The following is a 21,373-nucleotide window of genomic DNA, read 5'->3' on the forward strand; positions in this document are numbered from 1 at the left end:
CATGACTGTGTGTGTTTCTTTACCTCTGCCTCTCTCTCTCTCCTGTTGGTTAATCAGTAAGGACTAAATGTCATAAATTCACTACATTTATGCAGTGTGTGTGTGTGTGTGTGTGTGTGTGTGTGTGTGTGTGTTGGCAGTGTTGTCGGAGAGGTACTTTGAAGGTAATGTGAAAGGGAACGGTGTAGCTTGGGTTTTAAAGAGCCGATTTGAAGGATGGTGGTTGGATTAGCTAAAAATACACCCTTCGTACTTTCCTTTTAAACAACACGCTATTAGAATCTTTGCCGGCGCTCAACAAGCTCAAGTGACTCATCCTCATAGCTTATGAACTTATTTGCATCGTAATGTTTTAAATATGCGAGACGCACTCAGACATAAACACACAAATTATTCGCTTTATTTCTTGCTTTTATAACTCGCCCACAAGAAATAAATCTTTGCAGACGCAGGTTTCCATCAAAATCATTTTAGTCAGTCACTGAAGATGCAGATGCGCTTTCCTGAGTAATTACAAAGCGATTTCGTGTTATTTCTTTCTCTTTTTTTAAAGTGCATTTTTTGCCATTTACATGATGTGTTTCTTTTAAACCATTAAAGGTCATTATTGTCACAGGAAAATCACACAAAATAACCAGACCAGTGCTTTCACTCACACTGTAACATCTGTCAATTTTAGCAAAAATGTTAAAGAAAAATTGAGTAGAAAGGTTATTTGACAATGCGTGATTGTCTTATTCTCTCCCGAGGTTCAGAAAAACTCCTCCGTGCACATTTGCGTGGGTGCGTGCATGTCAGCGCCCGTCCCATCTCTGTTAGAGCGTGGTCTTTATAATGCATGTCATTTTCCTGTCACCTCATTAAATGTCCTGTCATCAAAGTGTGTCACTCTACCTGCTGTTACCCCACACACACACAAACGCAGATTTCTCCCAGTACTCCTCCAGGTCACCCTGTTGGATGTCATTGTGATAAGGTGTTTTGACACTGCAGTAGACCTGATGCATATGTATGTCGCACAACTGACAGCTCCGAGTCGGTAACCACCGTTGGCTTCGTTTCCCGGTGCTAACACTCACTGCTTATAGGGAATCACTCGCATTGAGACTTCTTTGAGGTCACGTTTGCAAGTCGCCAACGAGGAGCTGTTTTATAAGCACCGCCAAATAAACAACATCTAGGATGAGCTACGGTAACCCAGAAAAATATGGTACCTCGGTAACGAGATGTAGGTCAGCGGGGTAACTGCGCATATGTTATGAATCGGTGGGCTACCATGCGCAACAAGTGCGGGCATCCTTGCTATGTACGTTCACATCTGTTAGGCTCTCTCAAAGGTGACAAGAGAGAAAGAGAGAGAAATTAATCACCCCATCAATTCTTCCCATTTATCCATCCTCTCACACACACACTCAACATTCTGTCCTTCAGCAAGAGGGGGCGTCACCTGCCCTGAAGCATTATGGGAAACTCGGGGGGGGGTTGAAATGGTTTGTTTGGAATACTTAATATGACTGCGGGACAATGCGCAAACACACACACACACGCTGTCTCTTTCAAGCAGATGTGTAAATAGCTTGCGAATTGATCTGCGTGTTCCCACATACATTTTTCACCTCTCATTTTTCATCCCTCTGGGTGTTTGTGTCTGTCCACATGTGCTTGTGTGTTTGTGTTTGATTGATGCCTCCCGAGGTTGGTGAGTTAGTCATGCAACTAATTAATGGATTAGCTTGTGGACCGAAAGCTGGACTGGTGTATACACACACGCACACATATACAAAGATGAGAGAAATGGCATTAAAGAATGCTGAATTTAATGAGAGAGGAAGGGAAGGAGAAGGAAGACATGGGGTGGTGTGTATAACGAGCTCTTGTACAGTCAAGATTTTTTTCTGGAGACATTTAAAGTTCTACATATGGCAGGGAAGCGAATAACTGGCAGAAGATTTACTGTATGGGCTGTGTGCGCATGTGTGCGCGCATGTGATAAAGTCTGTTGTAAATAGACTGTGTCGTATCTGATAAGCTCAATGAATAGAGGGCTATAAAACAGAGCAATGAATCTGGCCAGAAATTTATAGACACATGCGCGCACACACACACACACACACACACACACACACACATATTGTCTCCCTCTCATATTTTGGGGCTATATATATATATTTTTTTTTTTTTTTTTTTTTTTCATTCTTTTTTTTTTTTTTTTTTAGTTTATTTACTCTCTCGAGCTCGAGAACATTTTTCAATGAGGGATCTGCCTATAATTGGAGCAGACGTAGTTTTTTGATAAGGACAAACAACTGCAACAGTAAAGGAAGGAAAAAAATGGAAGGATAGACAGATACAAGGTGTGAAAATAAAACACAGGGCTGATGTAAATAAAATAGGAGGGATGTTGAGTTGTAAAGTTTTATTGTGGGAGAGTTTGGGAAGCATAGGGCCCTCTGGGGGCCTCCCGCTCCAGGGGCCGGTTGTTAGACTGCAGAGGTGCATGAAAGCAGATGCGACTTAAGCACAAAAGAAGAGCAGCCAAGTGAGTATGATGCAACAGGCAGGTGGGTAGGTGACACATCAGCATGTATAAACCTGAGGCAGACCTTATCTCCAAGGTACCGTGCCGGCAGTGGGAGAACATCCGTAAGGTTTCGCGGCATGAGTCACGGCGGCGAAGGTAGAGTCAAAGACTATCGCGGAGGCATCGGCGCATGAGTCACAGCTGCAGCAGATGTGGCGCAGAGACCCTGCACTGGGATTCACAGCAGATGTTTCTTTGTTTAGCAGTTTTCCTCAAGTTGCTAATATGCCAGAGCCGCAAGTGTGAAAAATATGGTTGCGTGCACAGATCAGTGGTGTCAATCAGTCCGAAAATAATTAAACACAAAAAATCATTGCGAGTAAATTTACATTAAATTACAAAACTTCCCCCACAAGGTGCTATATTTGGGGGGTGTGCATGTGTTTATATGTGTGTGTGTTTTATGATGTGTGAACAAGACCAGCTGGTAAGGGTAAACAAAGATGAAAGCTCAGTTAAAGCCAGCAGTGCGCCCTTGAAATGTGTCCCTGTTGAGCCTGACTGAGATGAAGTGAGTGAATTGAATGTTACACTTTGTGCTAATAGTGCAAAATCCTTTATCTTGTTTTTTAAACTTACAATTCTTTCAAATACTAGTAATGATAAATAACAGCTCAAGTTAATTAAAGAGATAACAAAATCTGTTCATTTACTCACTCTCGTGTTGTTTTAAATGTTAAATAAATTCTTAAACAACAGTGCGGGTTGCACTTCTCCATTCAGTCAGTTATAGGGTTGTGCCGATAGACGATAGTATCGTGTATCGACGATAGTCAGCGATATCGCCTGTGGCTGATGCCACTGACGATAGCAAGACGATTATTATTATTATTATTATCAGGTTAGTAATACTATCTAATTAATATTAGGGCTTATTTTTCCATTATATTTATTTTTCCGCATTTTAACAGTGTTGCGCGTTATAACCAATCACACACGATTATGTTATGCTTATGAATGCAATGGCCAATCAGAGGCGTTCAGATGAGTCATCGCTGAAACAGCGGAGTTTCGTTGTTCAGCGCGCGCTGACTGAATTCTGACTCGCATATTCTTTCATCATAAACAACAAAGTGCAGATGTACGTGCGATGTAAGTATAAGAGATTTATTCATCATACAGTGTAGATAGCTTCACTGATTTTAACGGGAGTGTATTTTAAAGTGCATTAACTCGCGCTAGACTGAGCTTGTGATGATGTTCTTTGGTAATGTAAATGGTCTTTGCTCGTTTTCTGTAGCTGCTTTTTGAATAACTGAGGAAATATAAGCATTATAATTAGTAACTTACAATATTTCTATTGAATTGTTGTCATGTTAAATAAACATTCAGTCACATTAAAAAGGCTGTTTTTAGCCTTACGCTGGAGTTGGTTCACTTTCCGGCAATAAAACAAAGTAAATAAATAATTAAATAAATTAACACGATAATATCGTGTATCGGCGATCTCACAGGCTGACGATGGACGATATGAAAATTGAGCATATCGCCCAACACTAGTCAGTTACCAAATGTAGTTCATGTTGTCACATGAAGCTATTGTATGATTTTAGACTTACAGTATAGTGCGCAAGCTGTATGGACCACTTTAATAATACATTTATGATGCTTTTGCGTCCTATAAAGTGTAAAAATGTTCAATGCAAAAAGAAAAGAAAAGTATGTGGGTTTAAAACAACGTGTAAATGGTGACAGAATTTTAATTTTTGGATGCACTGTTCCTTTAAGTTTTAAACCCCAAGTCAAAACAGAATAAAAATGCAAGTACGATTTTAATTTAGCACATTATGTTAGAATTATGCAAACAATGTTTTCAAAAGATTTTGTAACCAAAACAATTATACGTTTAAAATCAGAATCAATATTTTTGCCTGACACCAAAAAGATTCTTGAAATTCTCAAAATCAGCTGAGAATAACATTGGTAGCCTGCTTGAGCACTTTCAATTTATGATACTTTTCAGACATTACAATGACAAAATGTATGGACTGCAATTATGTATTGCTTCTCTATAGATTTAATTGCAAGTATGTCACTAAAGTAGTTGCTGTTCGGAGTACTGTACCCCAAAATACAATTTGAATTGCATGAGAAGAACCTCAATAATTGTAATACTTTAGTATAGGGACCAATTCTCACTGACTCGTTTCTTATTAGCAGGGGTGCACATAAGTTTTCAGTCTGGTTCTCATAAGAGCACCTGGAGATTTGGTTTGCACCTGGAGAATCTCACACTGCACATAGTGTGACCCATTAAATATAACTATAAATTTTTTTTGTAAAATGTTTTAAGAAAAAAATAAAAATAAAGTGTGATAATAGGCTACTATTATATTTTAAAGTAAAAAGGGAGTATTCAATAAAAATATTTTTTATAGTAAACTTAGATACAAAGATGAAAGAGATCCGCACTCTTCCAAATGGCACTGAGAAAGGGTTAATACCCGAAACCGTTCTGCACTTGCACTTTTGCACTTCTTTCTACATATTTTTGTGACCTCTGAATAATAAATGGGATAAGCTTTTTTAGCTGCATTTGGAGGAGTGCGGATCTCTTTCATCTTTGTATCTTTGTATATTTTGGATCTACGCACCATATGTTTTTGTCTACTGGATTTTTGGACGAGTGTTTGTTTGTTTTTTGTGGAGTTTATAGTAAACTTAAAAATAAAAAGCTAATATTTACTTTTTTAATATATTAATTTTAAGCATTTTCAAACTTAAAATCTTTTAAATCTTAAAAGCTTTTATTTTGGGCTGGTTGCCAGTAAGTAAGTATATACACTGCTGGGTTTTGCGCTGCCAATTGAAGAGCATCAGTAAATAAAATATCACAGTTTTTCATTGTTCTTTGAAAACGGCAGTGGATAGCCTAAATTTATGCTTTCAGTCCGAATATAAATCTTATACAGTATTGCAGTTTGTCGATCTAAAATGGTAACAGCTGTGTCAACCGTGTCGGTATGCAAATGAGCGGTCTAAACTTATTTACACAGCACAATTTATTTTGGTCGTGCATGGGAGTTTACTGAGGCAAAAGTTGTACTTAATAGTTTGTTAATAGTGAGAACTGGACCTTAAAATAAAGTGTGACCGTAATTCCTTTAAAAAGGTTAACCCCGCTAAAAGTCACTATATGCGATCTGCATTTCATAGATGAGATATTTGCATTGTATTTTTATAGTACACAAACAAGATTAAAGTTCTGCTTTTAGAAGCCGATTGTGGCTGAGCTATGATGAAAAAATGCAGAATTTATGTGTGAAAGCCTTGTAACATATTACTTAAAAATATACGGCTGAGTCTTGGGAATAAGCCATCGATTCGAGTTTTAAATTGGGGTATAATTTCAAGCGCACAATCCGTCTTGTGGCGTGTAAAGTGAAACGAGGGATGTTTGTCAGAATTTGCCTTGGATCTATCGAGCATGTGTCATAATAAGGTGTCTTCTCTGACAGATGAAGATTTGAGGATGTGAAGGTGGTGGTGTTGGGGGGTGTCATGTATCCGAGGAGACGGCTGTGGGCGAGATGGAACTGTAAATTTCCATAAGTGAAACAGATTGATTTTCTTAAAGTAATTTTGTAGTAAGAGGGATATTTAATAACGGTTTAATGGCTATAAGGTTTCCACCATCTCTCTCCCGCATGCACACACACATTACCTCGCATTATTTTTTGATAAGTTGATCCTCTCTTGGTTTTTGTATCTGTATGGGGAGAGCAGTGCATAATAAGAGCGAGAGAGAAAGGATTAGATAGTTCGAGAGAAAGGTGGAGAGTGCTTATAGGGTGAGGATGAATTATGTAGCTATGTATTCAGGCGTCTTCAGTGCAATCAGTGTCATACACACATTTAAATATGTGTGTGTGTATGTGTGTGTGTGCGTGTTTGTTTCCATGCTTGCCTCTTTCAGTCAAAGGTTTCTGCACTGGATTATGAGGGCCAAGCTCTGTTGACATGGAGACCAGCCAGGTTAATGGTCCTTTTCTGTGTGCGTTCATGAGTGCGCGCGCACGCGTGTGTGTGTGTTTGATCTCATGTGCGTATGTATGTTTGTTAGATGTGAATGCTGGGTTTTCTCTGTTTATCTCTATGTGTATGTTTGCAGCAGTTTTACCGTTGCTCTGTACATGACACTGCTTCTCAAAAAGACTAGGGTGAAAAAACAGTTGTGACACCGACACACACACAGTGCGCTGCACCTCTGCAAGACTGATTATAGTTTTGTTTCATTCTTGTAAAGCTCATTATGATTGTGCAATCGTTTATGTTGTAATTAGGAATGCACAATATATTGTTACCCACATTTTTAAAAATGTATCAGCATCAGTCGATAAGTTAAAAATCACAACAAAAATGTAACCCTTTCCATATAAATCGGATGTGCTTGAAGATCTCTTTCCTTTCAGTAGTGCATGTCGGATTGACTAACATACGGCGCCTGTGGATATAATGATAGCAGAGCCAGCTGTAAGCAGTCATACATAAAAATGAGCAGTTTAACTGAATTATTTTGGAGGGGGGTGAGTTTACTTAATCTTGACCAACGATACTCTGAAATGCATAATCAATAAATAATTAGCCATAGGGGTTCATTTTCATTTTCTGTCTTAAATAATTCCTTTTCGTTTAGATTCACATGTAAAATATTAGGCCTACTCCTGTTTTAATCTCAGAACTGTATATGTTCACAGTATGTGCATTAATATTCATTCAAAATACTGTAGGTCTTCTCAGAATCTGTTTCAGACCATACACAAACTGTTTTATTATTCTTATAATAGCCAATCAAATTATAAATTGGTTATAACTCTCTACTCTCTAACTGAAGCAGCATTTTTTTTTTCTTCCAAATAATATCTATCCAACATTCCACATCTATAATGCAGTGGACTTATTCATTTAAACTGTATATTTTTTTTCTAAATGAATAGCCATCCAACTTTCATACTCTATAATATTATGATGCCTAAATTCACTTGTCACATTTGTTGCAACTTCTGAAATGACTTCATTGTAATCAAAATGTATAATACTGTCCATAGATAGATGGATGGATGGGTAGACAGTAGATAGACGGATGTGTGTATTTGTGCGTGCTGGTGTATCAGAGGGAAATGTCTCTGTGTTTTATTCGCTGCTGGATCGATGAAGGATGGTGCTTTGATTATATTATCTTCAGAGGTCTATTCCCATTCAAACCGTTGTGCATTTACACTGTCTAAAACATCATACATTCTCATAGATCAGAGACAGCCTAATTTAATCAGCAAATCCAATCTAAATCAATGCTGTTCGCTCTCAACTCCACAGCCAAGTGCATTAGAAAATGGAGAAGTGATCTCAGGAAGAGAGGGGTGTTTGCAGGGTGATCTTAAATCCAGCGCAGACTTTTGGGAGTTTTTTTGTGATCGTATATGTGCGTACGTGTGTGGATTCCATGCTGCTCGTGGCTTTTGCCCACAATCGCATCAGCTTGAATCGACATTGTGGCTTTGCATTAGAAAGTGCAAAATAGTTTTTAAAGAGTGTTAATTTGAGTTGATTTGATCTAGTTTCTGAGGTGATGGAGAGAGTAAAAGAGCTCTTGTGTAATGCAATCCCAGAGTTTTAAGAGTGAGGTTTCCTAATTGAATTTGTTCGGCTGCTCTCTTTGTGTCTGGGTCCATTCATTAAGATTGAAATTTAGAGCTTTGTGTGGACATGCGTGTGTTTTTGTGTGTGTGTCTTTGCCAAATCTCCAAATAGAAAGTGTTCTTCTCAGATTAGGAAGTAATTTTGGCTCTCAGAAGAGATTAGGTGAAAGGCATGAAGTGAAGGGACAGAAAGAGAAGGACGAAAATAATAAAGAGAGAATCTCTAGCTCACTAAAACAGATAGATAACCCCGATCAGAGCCTAATGGAATTAGAAGTGAAGGATCAGATGCTTTTGTGCCCATATGTGTGTGTGTGTGTGTGTGTTATCCTTTTTACCAGCAGAGTTTAGCAGTAGGTGTAAGACCCTAAGCCTCATTTTAAATGACAGAGAAGAGAAAATTATGGAAAAACTCAGCATGTGTGCAGGTGCTGCAACATCAGATGGAGTTTCTGTGATCTCAGTGGAGACAGATGCAGACACTTGTGGATGCTTATTGTGATGCTTTTACGGACCATTCAGCTTGTTGTAATTCAAGTAGAAGTATTAAGCTTAAGTATCTTAAAGTAGAATGTGTTGTTTTGCAAAGATAAAGAGACCACTGAAAAAAAGGTGAGAAAAGAGGTTTAGTAACACTTCACTTGAAGCCTATGCATATTATGCTTTTTAAAGATACTTGTTATAAAGGTAAGCTATATAATTAATTAAATCTTATATATGTCTGAATGCTATGTCCTAATGTATTTGTCTTTTTTATAGCTATAATGCTATAATGCAGTTCTTGTAGTATATACTGTATAATGTAGTACTTGCTACTTTCAGCAAATACCAGTCATAAATTCCACTTTCAATAACAGATTTTTGTGTTGCTAGAAAGTATCAGAAGCTTGACAGAATGTTGTTTGCCAAATGTTACTGTGTATCTGTGCTTTTTTGTACTACAATATTGATTTTTTTTTTCAGTCCTGCTTCCAAAGCTTGAAATGGTTGAAAACATTTTAAAATGTATGTGATTTAGTTTTGAGGGGGAGGGTCAGTGGGCCAGGGTATGTGGGCCTTTTCTGATATTTCAATGCAATATTGTGAATTAAGCTTGCCCAAATCCCACAAAGCGATTTTTTAAAAAACTATTTCTGCATGGATAAAAAATTCTACTACACAGCAGTCAAAATTGTGCTGAGGGGGAAAAAAAGGGAAAAAGTCACATATAATTTGGAAGCAAATCATTTACATTTTCACCGGTATTCAGAACAGATTAAGATAAAATTCAGAAAATATAAGTAGCTATGAAATTATAGTACAAAATTATATATAAATTAAAATAAAACACAAATTGTAATAGCATTCATTATAAACAACATAGGCCTATAAACATCTAGCAGTGCTATTAATGATATACTGTGTATGTGAGAGGCTCCGGTATGATCACGGATATTGTCTACAATATTCAGTAATTTTTTGTCTTAAAGATAGGAGTAAGACATTATTTGAAACTGTAAAGGGTTTATTTTTATGCGTACTCACAATAAGAACAAAACTCTTCCTTTGTAAAATAAAGAAAACAAACAGGAGGCGCTTTCAGCCATCTCTGGTGCGGCCATAAAAATGAAACAAAATAGAGTTTTTTTTCCTTTTGCTTTGTTAATTTGTTAATTATTTAACTGAAACATATTTTGTGTAGGCTTATTTATTTTATTCCTTTCATGTCATTTTTAGAGGTCGACCGATAGGGGTTTTTCACTGGTCGATGCCGATATTTAGAAATCAGAGCAGCCGATGGCCGATATATGCTGCTGATTTTTTTGTCCGATATGGTTGGCCGATACGGCTGTAATCAAATACGCTACTCACAAACGCTACTTTATCAGGCATTACAGGAAAGACGAAATGAAAATGACACCGAAGCTTTTCTGAAGACGGTCGGTTCTTTTCAAAGATACATCCATATAAAAACACCAACGCTGCATTTTAATTTTGAAACGTGCAGTGATCAGTTTATTCAACGAAGTAATAACTCAATGTATGGGAAACACTGGACACTGCTATAAGTCAAATGGCCAAGTGATAACAAAAATAAAAGATTTCACACATATTACACAGCCTGCTGCTCATAACTGCTTAAGAGTGCACTGGCCACGAGCGATGACATCGTGGATGCTATTGTCGGACCTACACACACATTTCACGAGGAAAGTTAACGTGCACGTTATAATCAGCCCAGAAGTTTCGTCTGAACTGCATGTGTTTCTACTTTCACATGCAAATGACTTGTTGCATTTATGAATATGATAACTTTCTGGCATGAATTCTAGTGGGGTAAAATGTAATTACGCTTTCGAAACGGTCTGTTTTGCCCTGCCATCATTAGCTGAAGCTGTGTGTGAACAAGAAGCGGCTGCAGAGTGTGAGTTGCTCCGTCTCTCGTCACGCAGCCAGAGAGAGATTCTCCGGCGTTCCACAGCAATGCTTAGCTGCCCGCAGATGCACCTGCCTATAAATCGGCCTAATTTGCAGCACAATCAGCCGATGCCGATTAATTAAAAAATGGCAAAAATCGGCCAATTAATCAGCCGGCTGATCAATCGATCGACCTCTAGTTATTTTATTCTGTTTTTCTGCTGTTGTTTATGCGCATGCAAAACTAAGCCACTGAAAAGAAAAACATTTATTTTTAATGGGTCACATACACTTGTCAATTGTAATTTAGGTTGTTGATGAGCTTATATTTCCCACGAATAAAAGAAAAGTATTTGCTTGAGTAATTTTAATCATATTTACTGACAGTATAGGCTTCAATGGTTGAGCTCAACAAATGCGCTAATATTTGTGTAAAAATTGAGAAAATGAAATGAGAGATTATTTGTTTTCCTGTTGTGTTTTAGAAAGGGCCCCAATGATGTAACTTTCTTGGTGTGACAATTTTATGGAATGATTGAACAATAAATTGAGTATCAGTTTAACAGATTATCTCAACACTCTGATATTGTTGTATAATTTTTATTGTTGGATAGACTTAAAAACCACTAGACGAGTGTGGTGGGACAGGCCAAAATCACAGGTTGTGGTAACTTATTTACAATTTCACATGCTTTGGTAATCTTTGATCTCTGGTCTTTTTGTTAGATAATAGTTTATCCAACATATATAAGAAAAGGAAAAGGACACAGATTTGTACTCTATTCGTTGCCACTTTCAGTACCTATTTACGGGTGCATCTTTAAAGAGTATAATGCAGATGATAACACATTAAATAACTCAGGAAATTGGATGCTGATTATGTATTTTAATGCATTATACTTTTATATATTATACATGAGGCCACACAAATGATTACAAGCTGTAGGGCATTAAAATGCATAAAGAATGCCTTTATAATTCATTATACATATATGCTGCAACGTGAAGTGTTACCAAAGGTTTTTTGAGTTTGACAAGAAAATAGAGTCTGTACAAGAAATGAGGGAACGGTTTTTAAAAAGAATCCATTTCTCTCTCAGGAAATGGACGCTTTGAAGACTATCATTAAATATTATAATTACATCTCTTTTTCTCTTGCTCTTTCTCTCTTTCTTATCTTTCCATTTCAAGATTTGCCTTCCAGCCCCGTGGCTCAGTTCAGCTTTCGTCCGCTGCCCCCTCCTCCTCCACCGCCCCACGCGTGCACCTGCGCTCGTCCAGCACCGGCTCCCCTTCCAGAGGTGGTGCAGAGGAGCACGCTTCCCGCCCGATGCCAACCGCTGGATTCCGGGAACAAAGCTGGACAGGATGACAACGGGCAGACGCACAATACCTGGGCACTGAACAGCAACATACCACTAGAGACCAGGTGAAATACAAACACATACATATTTGTTTTTCTATAGTAGTGGGGTCTTTCCATCTGACTTGTATTGTTTTATACTGAGTAGGGTTGGGCCGATAGACGATGCCATCGTCCATCGCCGATGGCTGATAGACATCACGATGTTGAGCCGGCATCGCGATCCCCAACCCCCCCACCAATCCGCCGCATCCCAATACCGTGTTCCGAAAGAAAATGACGTGTAATATGGAACCCCTAAAGGGAATAAATACGCGATGGGAGGAAAATATATATTTCAGTATTTTCTCTCGCAGTTATATCATTGGCCAATTATACTGTATATAAATTGCGGGCATCAGGGAGCCGCTATTATGCCTGGCATTGAAACTATTTTTGAATGCTCGATTGCTTTTTAGTTTCACTTTCACTTTCGAGATTCGCGATCGCACATACTCTGTTTATACTGGAGCGGCAGAACTTACCACACATTTTACAAGATTATATGTTTGTCAGTGGTGCTCAGGATCTGCAAATCATTCGCCATCATCCTCTGTCATCTCCCCTTACTCTGTTTATGTGGTAAGTGAAATTTTATGTACTGTAATGTAACAGTCAACCGTTAGCAATCGTTATTTGCCCCCCACCCCCCCCACCCCGATGGCGTAATACTGAGGAAATGATGTTTTGGTTCCCATTAAACTACATCTAAACCTCACCTTTCTGCAGTTTAACATTTTCATTAAGACATTTAGTGTTTTGTAAAGCCATTTTCCTCGGTTCTTCATCCACTTTGTACGCAAAAATTGGCACACACACAGAGACTCTGTTTTTTCAACCTCAAGCAACCAAGTTTGGCAACTTTCAAAAGAAAAACCCAATTAATTTTTTAATGTTAAGCCTGGATAATAAAACAGACAAAGGAAGGTCTAAATCTTCAAGAGAAAGAGAATATGCATGAGTATATGTGTTTGTCTGTGGACGACAGATGGAGAGATATGATGATGAAGATGAAGATTGAGGGTTGACCTACTCTTCTGAAAGAGAGAAATGGAAGAGTAAATAAATGATGAAGGATAGACATGTCTGCTTTGAGGGAGGAAATGAAGCTGTCTTCCTGGGGTGATTGTCTTACACACACACAAACCCCAAAGATATTGATGAAAATGAAAGCGGCGTGCGTGTGCATACATATGAGTGCGTGTACGATGGCTTTTCTAGATTTCCAGCAAGGTGAATTTGGCAGTAGCGGTCAAACTTATTTAGACTGAGAACTTGAACAAACAACCGTAGCTGAGTCACATATCCGCTCTGATGCCGATAGCTGGAGAGAAGTTTATTGTTTTCTGATGATTTACCACGTTGGTCAAGCATGTAGGGCTCTTTGTCACGTTGTGATGAAATAAAGCCACCATTATACAAATCCAGCTGTCTCCAAACAACACCTAATAACAGATTTCAAGTGTTCTGAACTACACTAAGCACCGCGGCACCTTTTCTAAACTCCACACGCAGCAGGCAGCAATGGAATGTTTATGCTTGTGGCTATTCGATGAATGCTGGGTAATTTAGCCCTTCCGTATTTTTCCAGCAGCTCCAGTCCTGTTTTTCAAACATCACTTAATGCTGTTGAAAGGAGATTGAAGTGTCTGAAAGAAGCCAGCAGTAGGAGTGTAGACATGTAACCTCACTTGCTTACAGAGTTTCCATGGCCGTTCACTTTGGCTTGAAACAGGGCACAGAGCGAATGTCGCCCATTCAGATGTTTTCTTTGAGATTTGGGGGTTAAAGAAAAGCAGATTTACCAATTTTGTAGAGTGGTTCGAAAAATCCTGCCAACTGCCGCAGGAAAGTCCTCAGGTTAAAGGGTTGCCTGAGAGATTCTGGCCGGTTTAAACAGCAGCTCGAGCCCAGCGCCCGATGACATTGTCATTGTGTCATCATCATGGTGATGGCTATACCTGCTGACATGTTGCTGTCTCCCAAATGAACTTTCTCAGTTAAATCTGGATCAATAGACCAACATTAATGCACAGAGGAGAATCACTCCCATCAGCATATTATTCCGAACACTCGCTGATTCAGTCACCATACGCTGCATATGTATTGTATGTCATTTTTTTAACAGTCATTCCCATGCAAATGTGCCTAATTGATTTTTAAATGAAACTTCCAAAAAAAAAAAAAAAGTTGCCCAGTTATTGTGCATAAAATAATAATATATGAAATGTCCTACACCTGTACCCAACTTGGTTTTGGATGGGCACACCTTTTTGATATTTTTCACATAAAAAATACATTGAAATGTATTGATATTTAATATATAAATATGTTTCATATATTAAAATATTAAGTAAATATTTTAATATATGATATATATTGAAACATTTATGTTTATCGAGTCGAAGCTGCTCTTTTTCATACAATGGAAATGCATGATAATCAATTAAAAAGTACTTTTTTATGCCTTATCTTGCATTAGCCATGTTGTCACTATAGAGTTATTTCAATCTGAGATTGTTTTATGAGATTGTTTCAGTTTTTCAGGAGTGTTTGGTATTAAAATCAGCCACATACTGACCATGCAAATTCAAGGCTCTGAGATTTCAATAAGAAAAAGCAGCCAGTGGAGTAGAATTTATTTTGAGACTGTAGAAATCTGATTTGTAAAACTATGATCCTTCATGTTCACACCTTCTCTTTTCTTTCTCTCTTTTTGTCTTTTTACCTTCATCTCGCTCTTTCACTTTGTTTTGTGAGTGTTAATTGTTATTTATTTATTCTACAGTAAATAAAGACAGGATTAGTTCTGCGTGTCTAAGTGTGAAATTAACTTTCTCTTTTAATGGCTGAGGTAAACTGTAATTTTTCTCTCAGTCTCAAGCCTCATTTTACCATTGCATGCTCATTTAAACGCTCCTTTCAGGGCTTTGTACGGCATCCCTGTAAGACACTCTAAACAAATAACCAAAACTTGCTTGTGTGTTTCTGGGTGTATATTTGACCCTGAAAGAGTATCTGCTCTTTTCTTTACATTTCGACATTTGTATCCCTTGGCAGAAATTTTTTTTTATTAGGATTGCTAATTTAACACATTCATTTCATACAATGAATTATATAAAACTATAAATGTGTTTTAAAAAATTACACCTATTTGACACTGACAAACTGAAGTTTGCTAAACTGATTGATATGAAAAAATAGACAATATATGTCCATCTAATGGCACTTTTTGCAATGCCTCAACAATATTTCTTATTATGATATCCAATTAATTGATGTATCCAATATTTTTCATGATCTATCCAATTAATTATCCCATCTGCACAAAATGTATTACATTTTATTAAAATTGTTCATCTGTTGTCAGCCATAATTGTATTTTTATGTACAGTGGTTTTGTGAGTCTCCTCATGTAATCGCGGTCAGGTTTTGCTAACTTTGTAGGGCCCAAAGGTCCCCAGAAATATAGTAAAACCTGAAACGACCTATTTTGCGGGGACCTTTGGGAAGACACAACAATGAAAACAACACCATAAATAGACTAAACAGTGTTTCAATAAAAATCGAAAAATGCCAAAAGCTGCGTGTTGGGGTGCAGTTTTGTTTTGGGAGTAGTAATTAACTTAATTTAAAGAACAACAGATGGGTAGTCTCCATTATAATATAAACAGAGACGCGCGTGTGTGTGTGTGTGTGTGTGTGTGTGTGTGTGTGTGTGTGTGTGTTCAGTTTTTCACCATCATCTTCGGTCCGTATTGATGTCATCATGCTTTTTTGGTCTCATCAGCATATGAACTTGTAAATGTGTTTAGACTGATCTACCTTTCAATGATTTTGGTCCTTTTTATTGATTGATCCTTTGTGTCTTTGGAAGAGTTGCACACATTTACCCCGGTCCAGCTCTAGCTGATGTTGCAAAGAGATCAATTGCTGTTGAGAATCCATGTGTATCTTGGGAATTTGAAGATCTGTCTTCTGTTGCCTTTGGGCTTTTAACCTAAAAGCTGTAGCCAATTTCCCCATGGCTATCTGTCAATCTGTCTGTCATCGTGATGACACGACTAAACGGCCATGTTTCTGCGCCCATGTGCCTCACAGACTAACCGATCTAGCCGCATGTCAGGATAAAAAAAGGGAGCTTTTGGTTTTAAAGTGAAAGAATAACTACAAGGGCTTTAAGAACTCAGGTGTCCTGCATTGTGACATGATGTACTTTTTTTTCTAATTCTTATAAAATTGTTATGCATCAAGTTTTTGTAATCACATATTAATTAAGAGACTATGTTATAAAATTTCTAAAATTACTTCATTTTATTTTTACACACCAAAGGACTGTTTCAGTGAATTTCAAGAAAGCGAAAAGATGGTTCGAATGGTAGAGAGAAATTACAGTGTACACCTAAAATATAAAAATATTGCCCATATATTTATATAAATTCCACTTGAAATCTTAATATACAATTTATTGAGTTAGTTTGTTTTTATTTGGTAACTGCCCACCATTGTAACATTACTGATAGTTGCAAGATATTGGAAATTGTTTTTAAGTAGGCACCTTTTAATTACTCTAAGAATGGACTCCTCTGTGTAATTAATATCATAATTAATCTAAAGGATGTTATCTATTAATAATGGCTCATTAATCTCTGGTGCTAAATATCTGTAATTAAATGCACGTGCATGAGAGCAAATGACTCCAATTAGTAACCAAAGCAAGCGAGAGTGATCACACGCTCCGATCGCACCTTTCTCTTTTTTTTCACTCCATCTCTTACTCTCTCTGTCTCTCTTTGACTCCGCCTTCCAGGTGTGATTTGTTTTTTGAGGTATTCGTAATGTAATCGATTGACAAATCAAATTCCTTTCCTTTACAGGCACTTCCTGTTCAAGCATAGTTCAGGTTCGTCTACCATTTTCAACGCGGCCAATCAGAATTACCCTCTGACGTCCAGCACGGTGTATTCGCCGCCTCCGAGGCCTCTACCCAGAACCACCCTCTCCAGACCGCTCTTTTACAGAAAAACATTAGGGTAAAAGGTTTCATCCATTAACGCTTGAAAGGCTGCAGTTAATAAAGTTTCTGGTCAGAAGTTCACACGGCAGCCTCTTAAACACTAATCATGTGTTTCTCGCTAATGAAACGAGGACCTCTGCAATTCCCAAACAGGTTATAATGACTTCTTGAGAATCTGACATTTGTGATGTTCATTTCTGTTCTACAATGTGTATATCTGTTCTGAACACATTCCATTTGGAATTATGGCTTCCCACAGAACAACTCATTTTTGTATATATACAATAACAGAGCGCAAATGGAATTATTTTCAATGATTGTTGTCAATGCTGAAAAAACAAACAAACAAAGAAAACAGTTGTACTGCCTTACATTTGTGCGAAAATCATCAGGATTCCTTAATAAATAGAAATAAAAAAATGCATTTATTTGAAATAGAAATGTTTTGTAGCATTATAATTGTCTTTACTGTCCCATCTGATCAGTTTGATGCATCCTTGTTTAAAAAAAAAGTATTAATTTCTTTTAAAAAATTGTACTCGTCCAAACTTTTGAATGATGTGTATTATTATTATTATTATTATTGTTATTTTGCTAAACACAATTTGCACTGCAGGTCAGCGGATGAATATTGAACACAGCATTTTTAAGTGAATTTGGGTTTTCCTACATTCTGCGGATGATGTTAATTTTTTAAATGTTGTCATTTTTTTCATCATTCATGCCAGAGAAAGGGTTTGCTAGATGTGTGTGTGTGTGTGTGTGTGTGTGTGTGTGTGTGTGCTCTGGAGATGTGCCGTTAATGATCATATGGCCATCTTTCACCCCATCGTTAGTGGCACCCTGTCTAAATAGATGCAATCCGTCTGCATTGTCTCTTGGCTTTCATTCTTATCTAACAATCTAAATGTGTTCTCAGTTCATTTTCTGGGCAAATGAAGGGAAGCAAAGGGATAAAGGGAATAAAGATAAAGAGGAACATAAAGAAAGAATGAATCCGCATTATCTTCACATACTGAACAAAAACTTTGGTCCTGTCGAGTAAAAGCATCAACGATGAGAAGAAAAGGATCCATAAAACATGGTAACTGAAAACGTGACTGTGTTGTGTGCCGGTGCTGAAGTCTAATTTAATTGGCCAGTAGGCGTATCGTAAATATCCGATCTGAAATGTCCCATTGTCTTTTAGGTTAATGTTAGGATCAGGGCAATATAATTCTCCACTAAATCTTCAGGTTATAAGTAGGCATCCATTACGGCTTTCTACATTGATTATTGGGAAAAATCTGTGGACCGGAGCAAAAACAAAAACCTTGTTGTCATAAGTTATATTTATTATTTATTTTATTTTATCTTATAAAAATATACTTTTTTTAATCTAGTGCTTGTATATAACCTGCAGTATTCCTTTAAATACAGTACAGATTGTTAACTGGAGCTGAGTCTAATATTGGTAGCTAAAAGCATTATCAAATTAGTCTTAATATTTAAAAAAAACACGGGGTGAGATGTGTGTAATTTTATGGATGATGGACTTTAAAGGAAGTTAAATCATTAGAGCTTTTTGCTGAATTCTGTTCAGGTGCGAGTATATAATTATCATTAGGGAAAGAATAAGGGACAGTATGGAGTTCACCGTTTAGATTAAGGTCAGATGTTTTAATAGGGTGTTTATCCTAAGAGAAGGGTTTTAATTGGTCTGTGTGTATATTTAATTGAATGAATTTAATGAGGCTGTATCGTCTGGCCCCACCACCATTTTTACTTTAACAAGCACACGTTAGCTACCAGATTTGCACACTCTATGAAGACATTAAGTAGGGTGTGAATGTGTGTGTGTTTTTGTTATGCCCTAATTGAGTCAAGGACCCTGCAGGGACAGAGAGAGAGAGGCAATCAATAATTGTTGATGAAAATGTATCAAAGGCATTGAGTGAATTTGTGTGTGTGTGTGGCTTTTAGACTTTTAGACATTATACTTATTTTCTGAACGTCATGATGCCTTGCCCCATAATAACAGAGCGGCGCACCAAAGATTTTATTACGTGTGTGAGTTTTTTGGGTGTGTGTCAAAGGTAGGTGTCTGTGGGTGTGCGTTGCTCGCTTCGGAGGGATAAATGGGAGCTGTTTTTGTATGAGTGCAATGACCCAGATAGCTGATAGTATCCAGGGGACTAAGTAAGATGGTTTCAGCGAGAAGAACCTCCATCTATCCAAACTAAGAATGTCAGCACAAAAGGTAAAATGTACAGCCACATCAGCCTAGGCTTTAATTATCCTGATTTATTGTGCTAAAGTGGCTTCAAAATCTGTCAGAAGAGATGTCAGAAATCAAAGATAATATTGTAGTTTCAAATTTGTGTGTGTGTGTGTGTGTGTGTGTGTGAGTCATAATTTAGTTTTAACTATAAGGAAGCATTTTAGACAGCCTTTTAGCAAAGCCTGCTTTACACTGTGACACGACAGAATGAAATGAGCAGATCTTGTTGTTGTAATGATTTACATTTGGCATAATACTGTATATACACTAATAGGCATTGCTGATGAAAGGTGGGTGGTTATATGTTAATGTTTCTGCCATCACATCCAAGGATTTCAGGATGAGCCGTTTTTATCGCTGAATTACAATATATGGTATTTTTGAACTGTGGAGGAAGTTTTGAGTTCTAAAAGTTTCTTTATTATTTTATTACAGTGCATTGAACTCTTATTTCAAAAGATCAAGGAAAATTCGATCTCTCTTTATGTGATTCCTTTAAACCTGCTTCACCAAATAAACAATAGAGAAAAATAAAGTGAACTCTCCTCCACTTGATTCTCCAAAAGGGTCCTTGGCATCAAACTTTGAAAACCCCCTGGCTTATGTGACTAAACGACTGGCTTTAGAGATGAACTGGACAACCTCATTTATTCCACAAATTCTTTTTAATGGATGTGGATTTACTGAATCTAATAGTGATAAAAATCCACTGGTTAATGATGGAGCAGTGCAGGACTGGAGTAGATGGAGCTTGGCAGGACGGAATGAGGTGAGGCAGGATGTTGATGGGCGTGGCAAGCTTAGACTGGGTGTGGCATTATAGGAGAAGGCAGGGCAGGGCATACACAACATTAAAAGCAAAAAATGTCATGCAGCAGGAAGCAGTAGACATATGAGGATGAGTGTGGGAGTAGTTCTCACTCTGATGAATCTAGCATCTGCTGCTGTATTATTCATTTTCACTTTATACACACTTGCTGTTCCTGATGTTTCCTTCTACCTGAAACATGCATAATACAGCAGCCACATATGTGATCTATATGTGCACACGCATATACATGTTTCAGCTAGAGCTGTCAGTCTCAGTTGAATGCTTCAGGGCTATTCAGTGCTTTCATCTTTCATAATAATGTAATGTCTTTTAATCATCCTTTAAAGGATTTTCACAGCAAATATAGATATACAAATAGTTTGATTAATTAGTGACTGTCCTAGTTTTCAATTTTACTAATGCAATTTTACTAATTTGAAGATGTGAAAAGGACTTCATGGCTTCAAAAGCGGTTGAAAATGGATGCATGTTTATGGATCATAATGTGTCTTTTATGATCAAAACACTAGATCAATGGAAAAAAACCTCTGGAACCCACAAGCCCCCACTCTGCAGAGCTGCTTTCTGCCATTTGCCTTAAAAGGGAAGAAATCAAACAGTTGCTTTTTTTGTGTATCTGTTTGTGTTTGCATGTTTGTTTCCAGAGGAGAAAGACACACCCTTAGGCCTAAGCAGTGGGGGGTTTTAACTGATGGAAAGGAAGACATGTTGTTCAGAGAACACATATACCCTTGCATTTGTATATGTGATTGTCTTTGTGAGTGAAATGCCAGTTGTCACAGGGATCTATCCAAATAAACGGGCGTTTCTAAAGCCTGTACTTAAAACAATTAAACAGGTTGAGAGGTGAAGCTGTTTTAAGGTCCTTTGGTTACAGCTCATTTAGAGTGATTGGATGACTTCATTAACATGTTAGTCTGTGCGTGAGAAAACAAGATGAGAGGAGTTTCATCAGATAAAGCTTTATCTCTGCTTCATTTTTTTCTGCTTTGGGATGTTTCTGCATATTTAATGCCAGATGTTTTCTGCCTTTTTAATAGGGACCAACAATATTGCAATACTATATTGTTTATTCAGTATATTTTGCATGCTCATTTCCCCTTATTTTTACGTTTTGATGACCTTAGTCACCATCTAACTCTTTTTTTTTCTTAAAATTGTTCAATTTAATCTTTAGCAAATCTCAAAATGAATATACATTTTTCACAGTGTGTCCCTAGTGAAAAATAAATATGCTAAAATGTA

General features: G+C 37.4%; 1 protein-coding gene across 1 annotated transcript in view; it reads left to right on the plus strand.

Annotated features, from left to right (window-relative positions):
- LOC107672860 (teneurin-1-like) overlaps nucleotides 1-21,373 on the plus strand; it is a 110,654-nt gene that overhangs the window by 22,142 nt on the left and 67,139 nt on the right. The window contains 2 exon segments of the mRNA XM_016466238.1: nucleotides 11,809-12,046; nucleotides 16,897-17,052. Coding sequence (XP_016321724.1) covers nucleotides 11,809-12,046; nucleotides 16,897-17,052 — 394 coding nt within the window.

The sequence above is a fragment of the Sinocyclocheilus anshuiensis genome, unplaced genomic scaffold (genome assembly GCF_001515605.1).
Source record: "Sinocyclocheilus anshuiensis isolate Anshui unplaced genomic scaffold, SAMN03320099.WGS_v1.1 scaffold681, whole genome shotgun sequence".
Taxonomy (NCBI): domain Eukaryota; kingdom Metazoa; phylum Chordata; class Actinopteri; order Cypriniformes; family Cyprinidae; genus Sinocyclocheilus; species Sinocyclocheilus anshuiensis.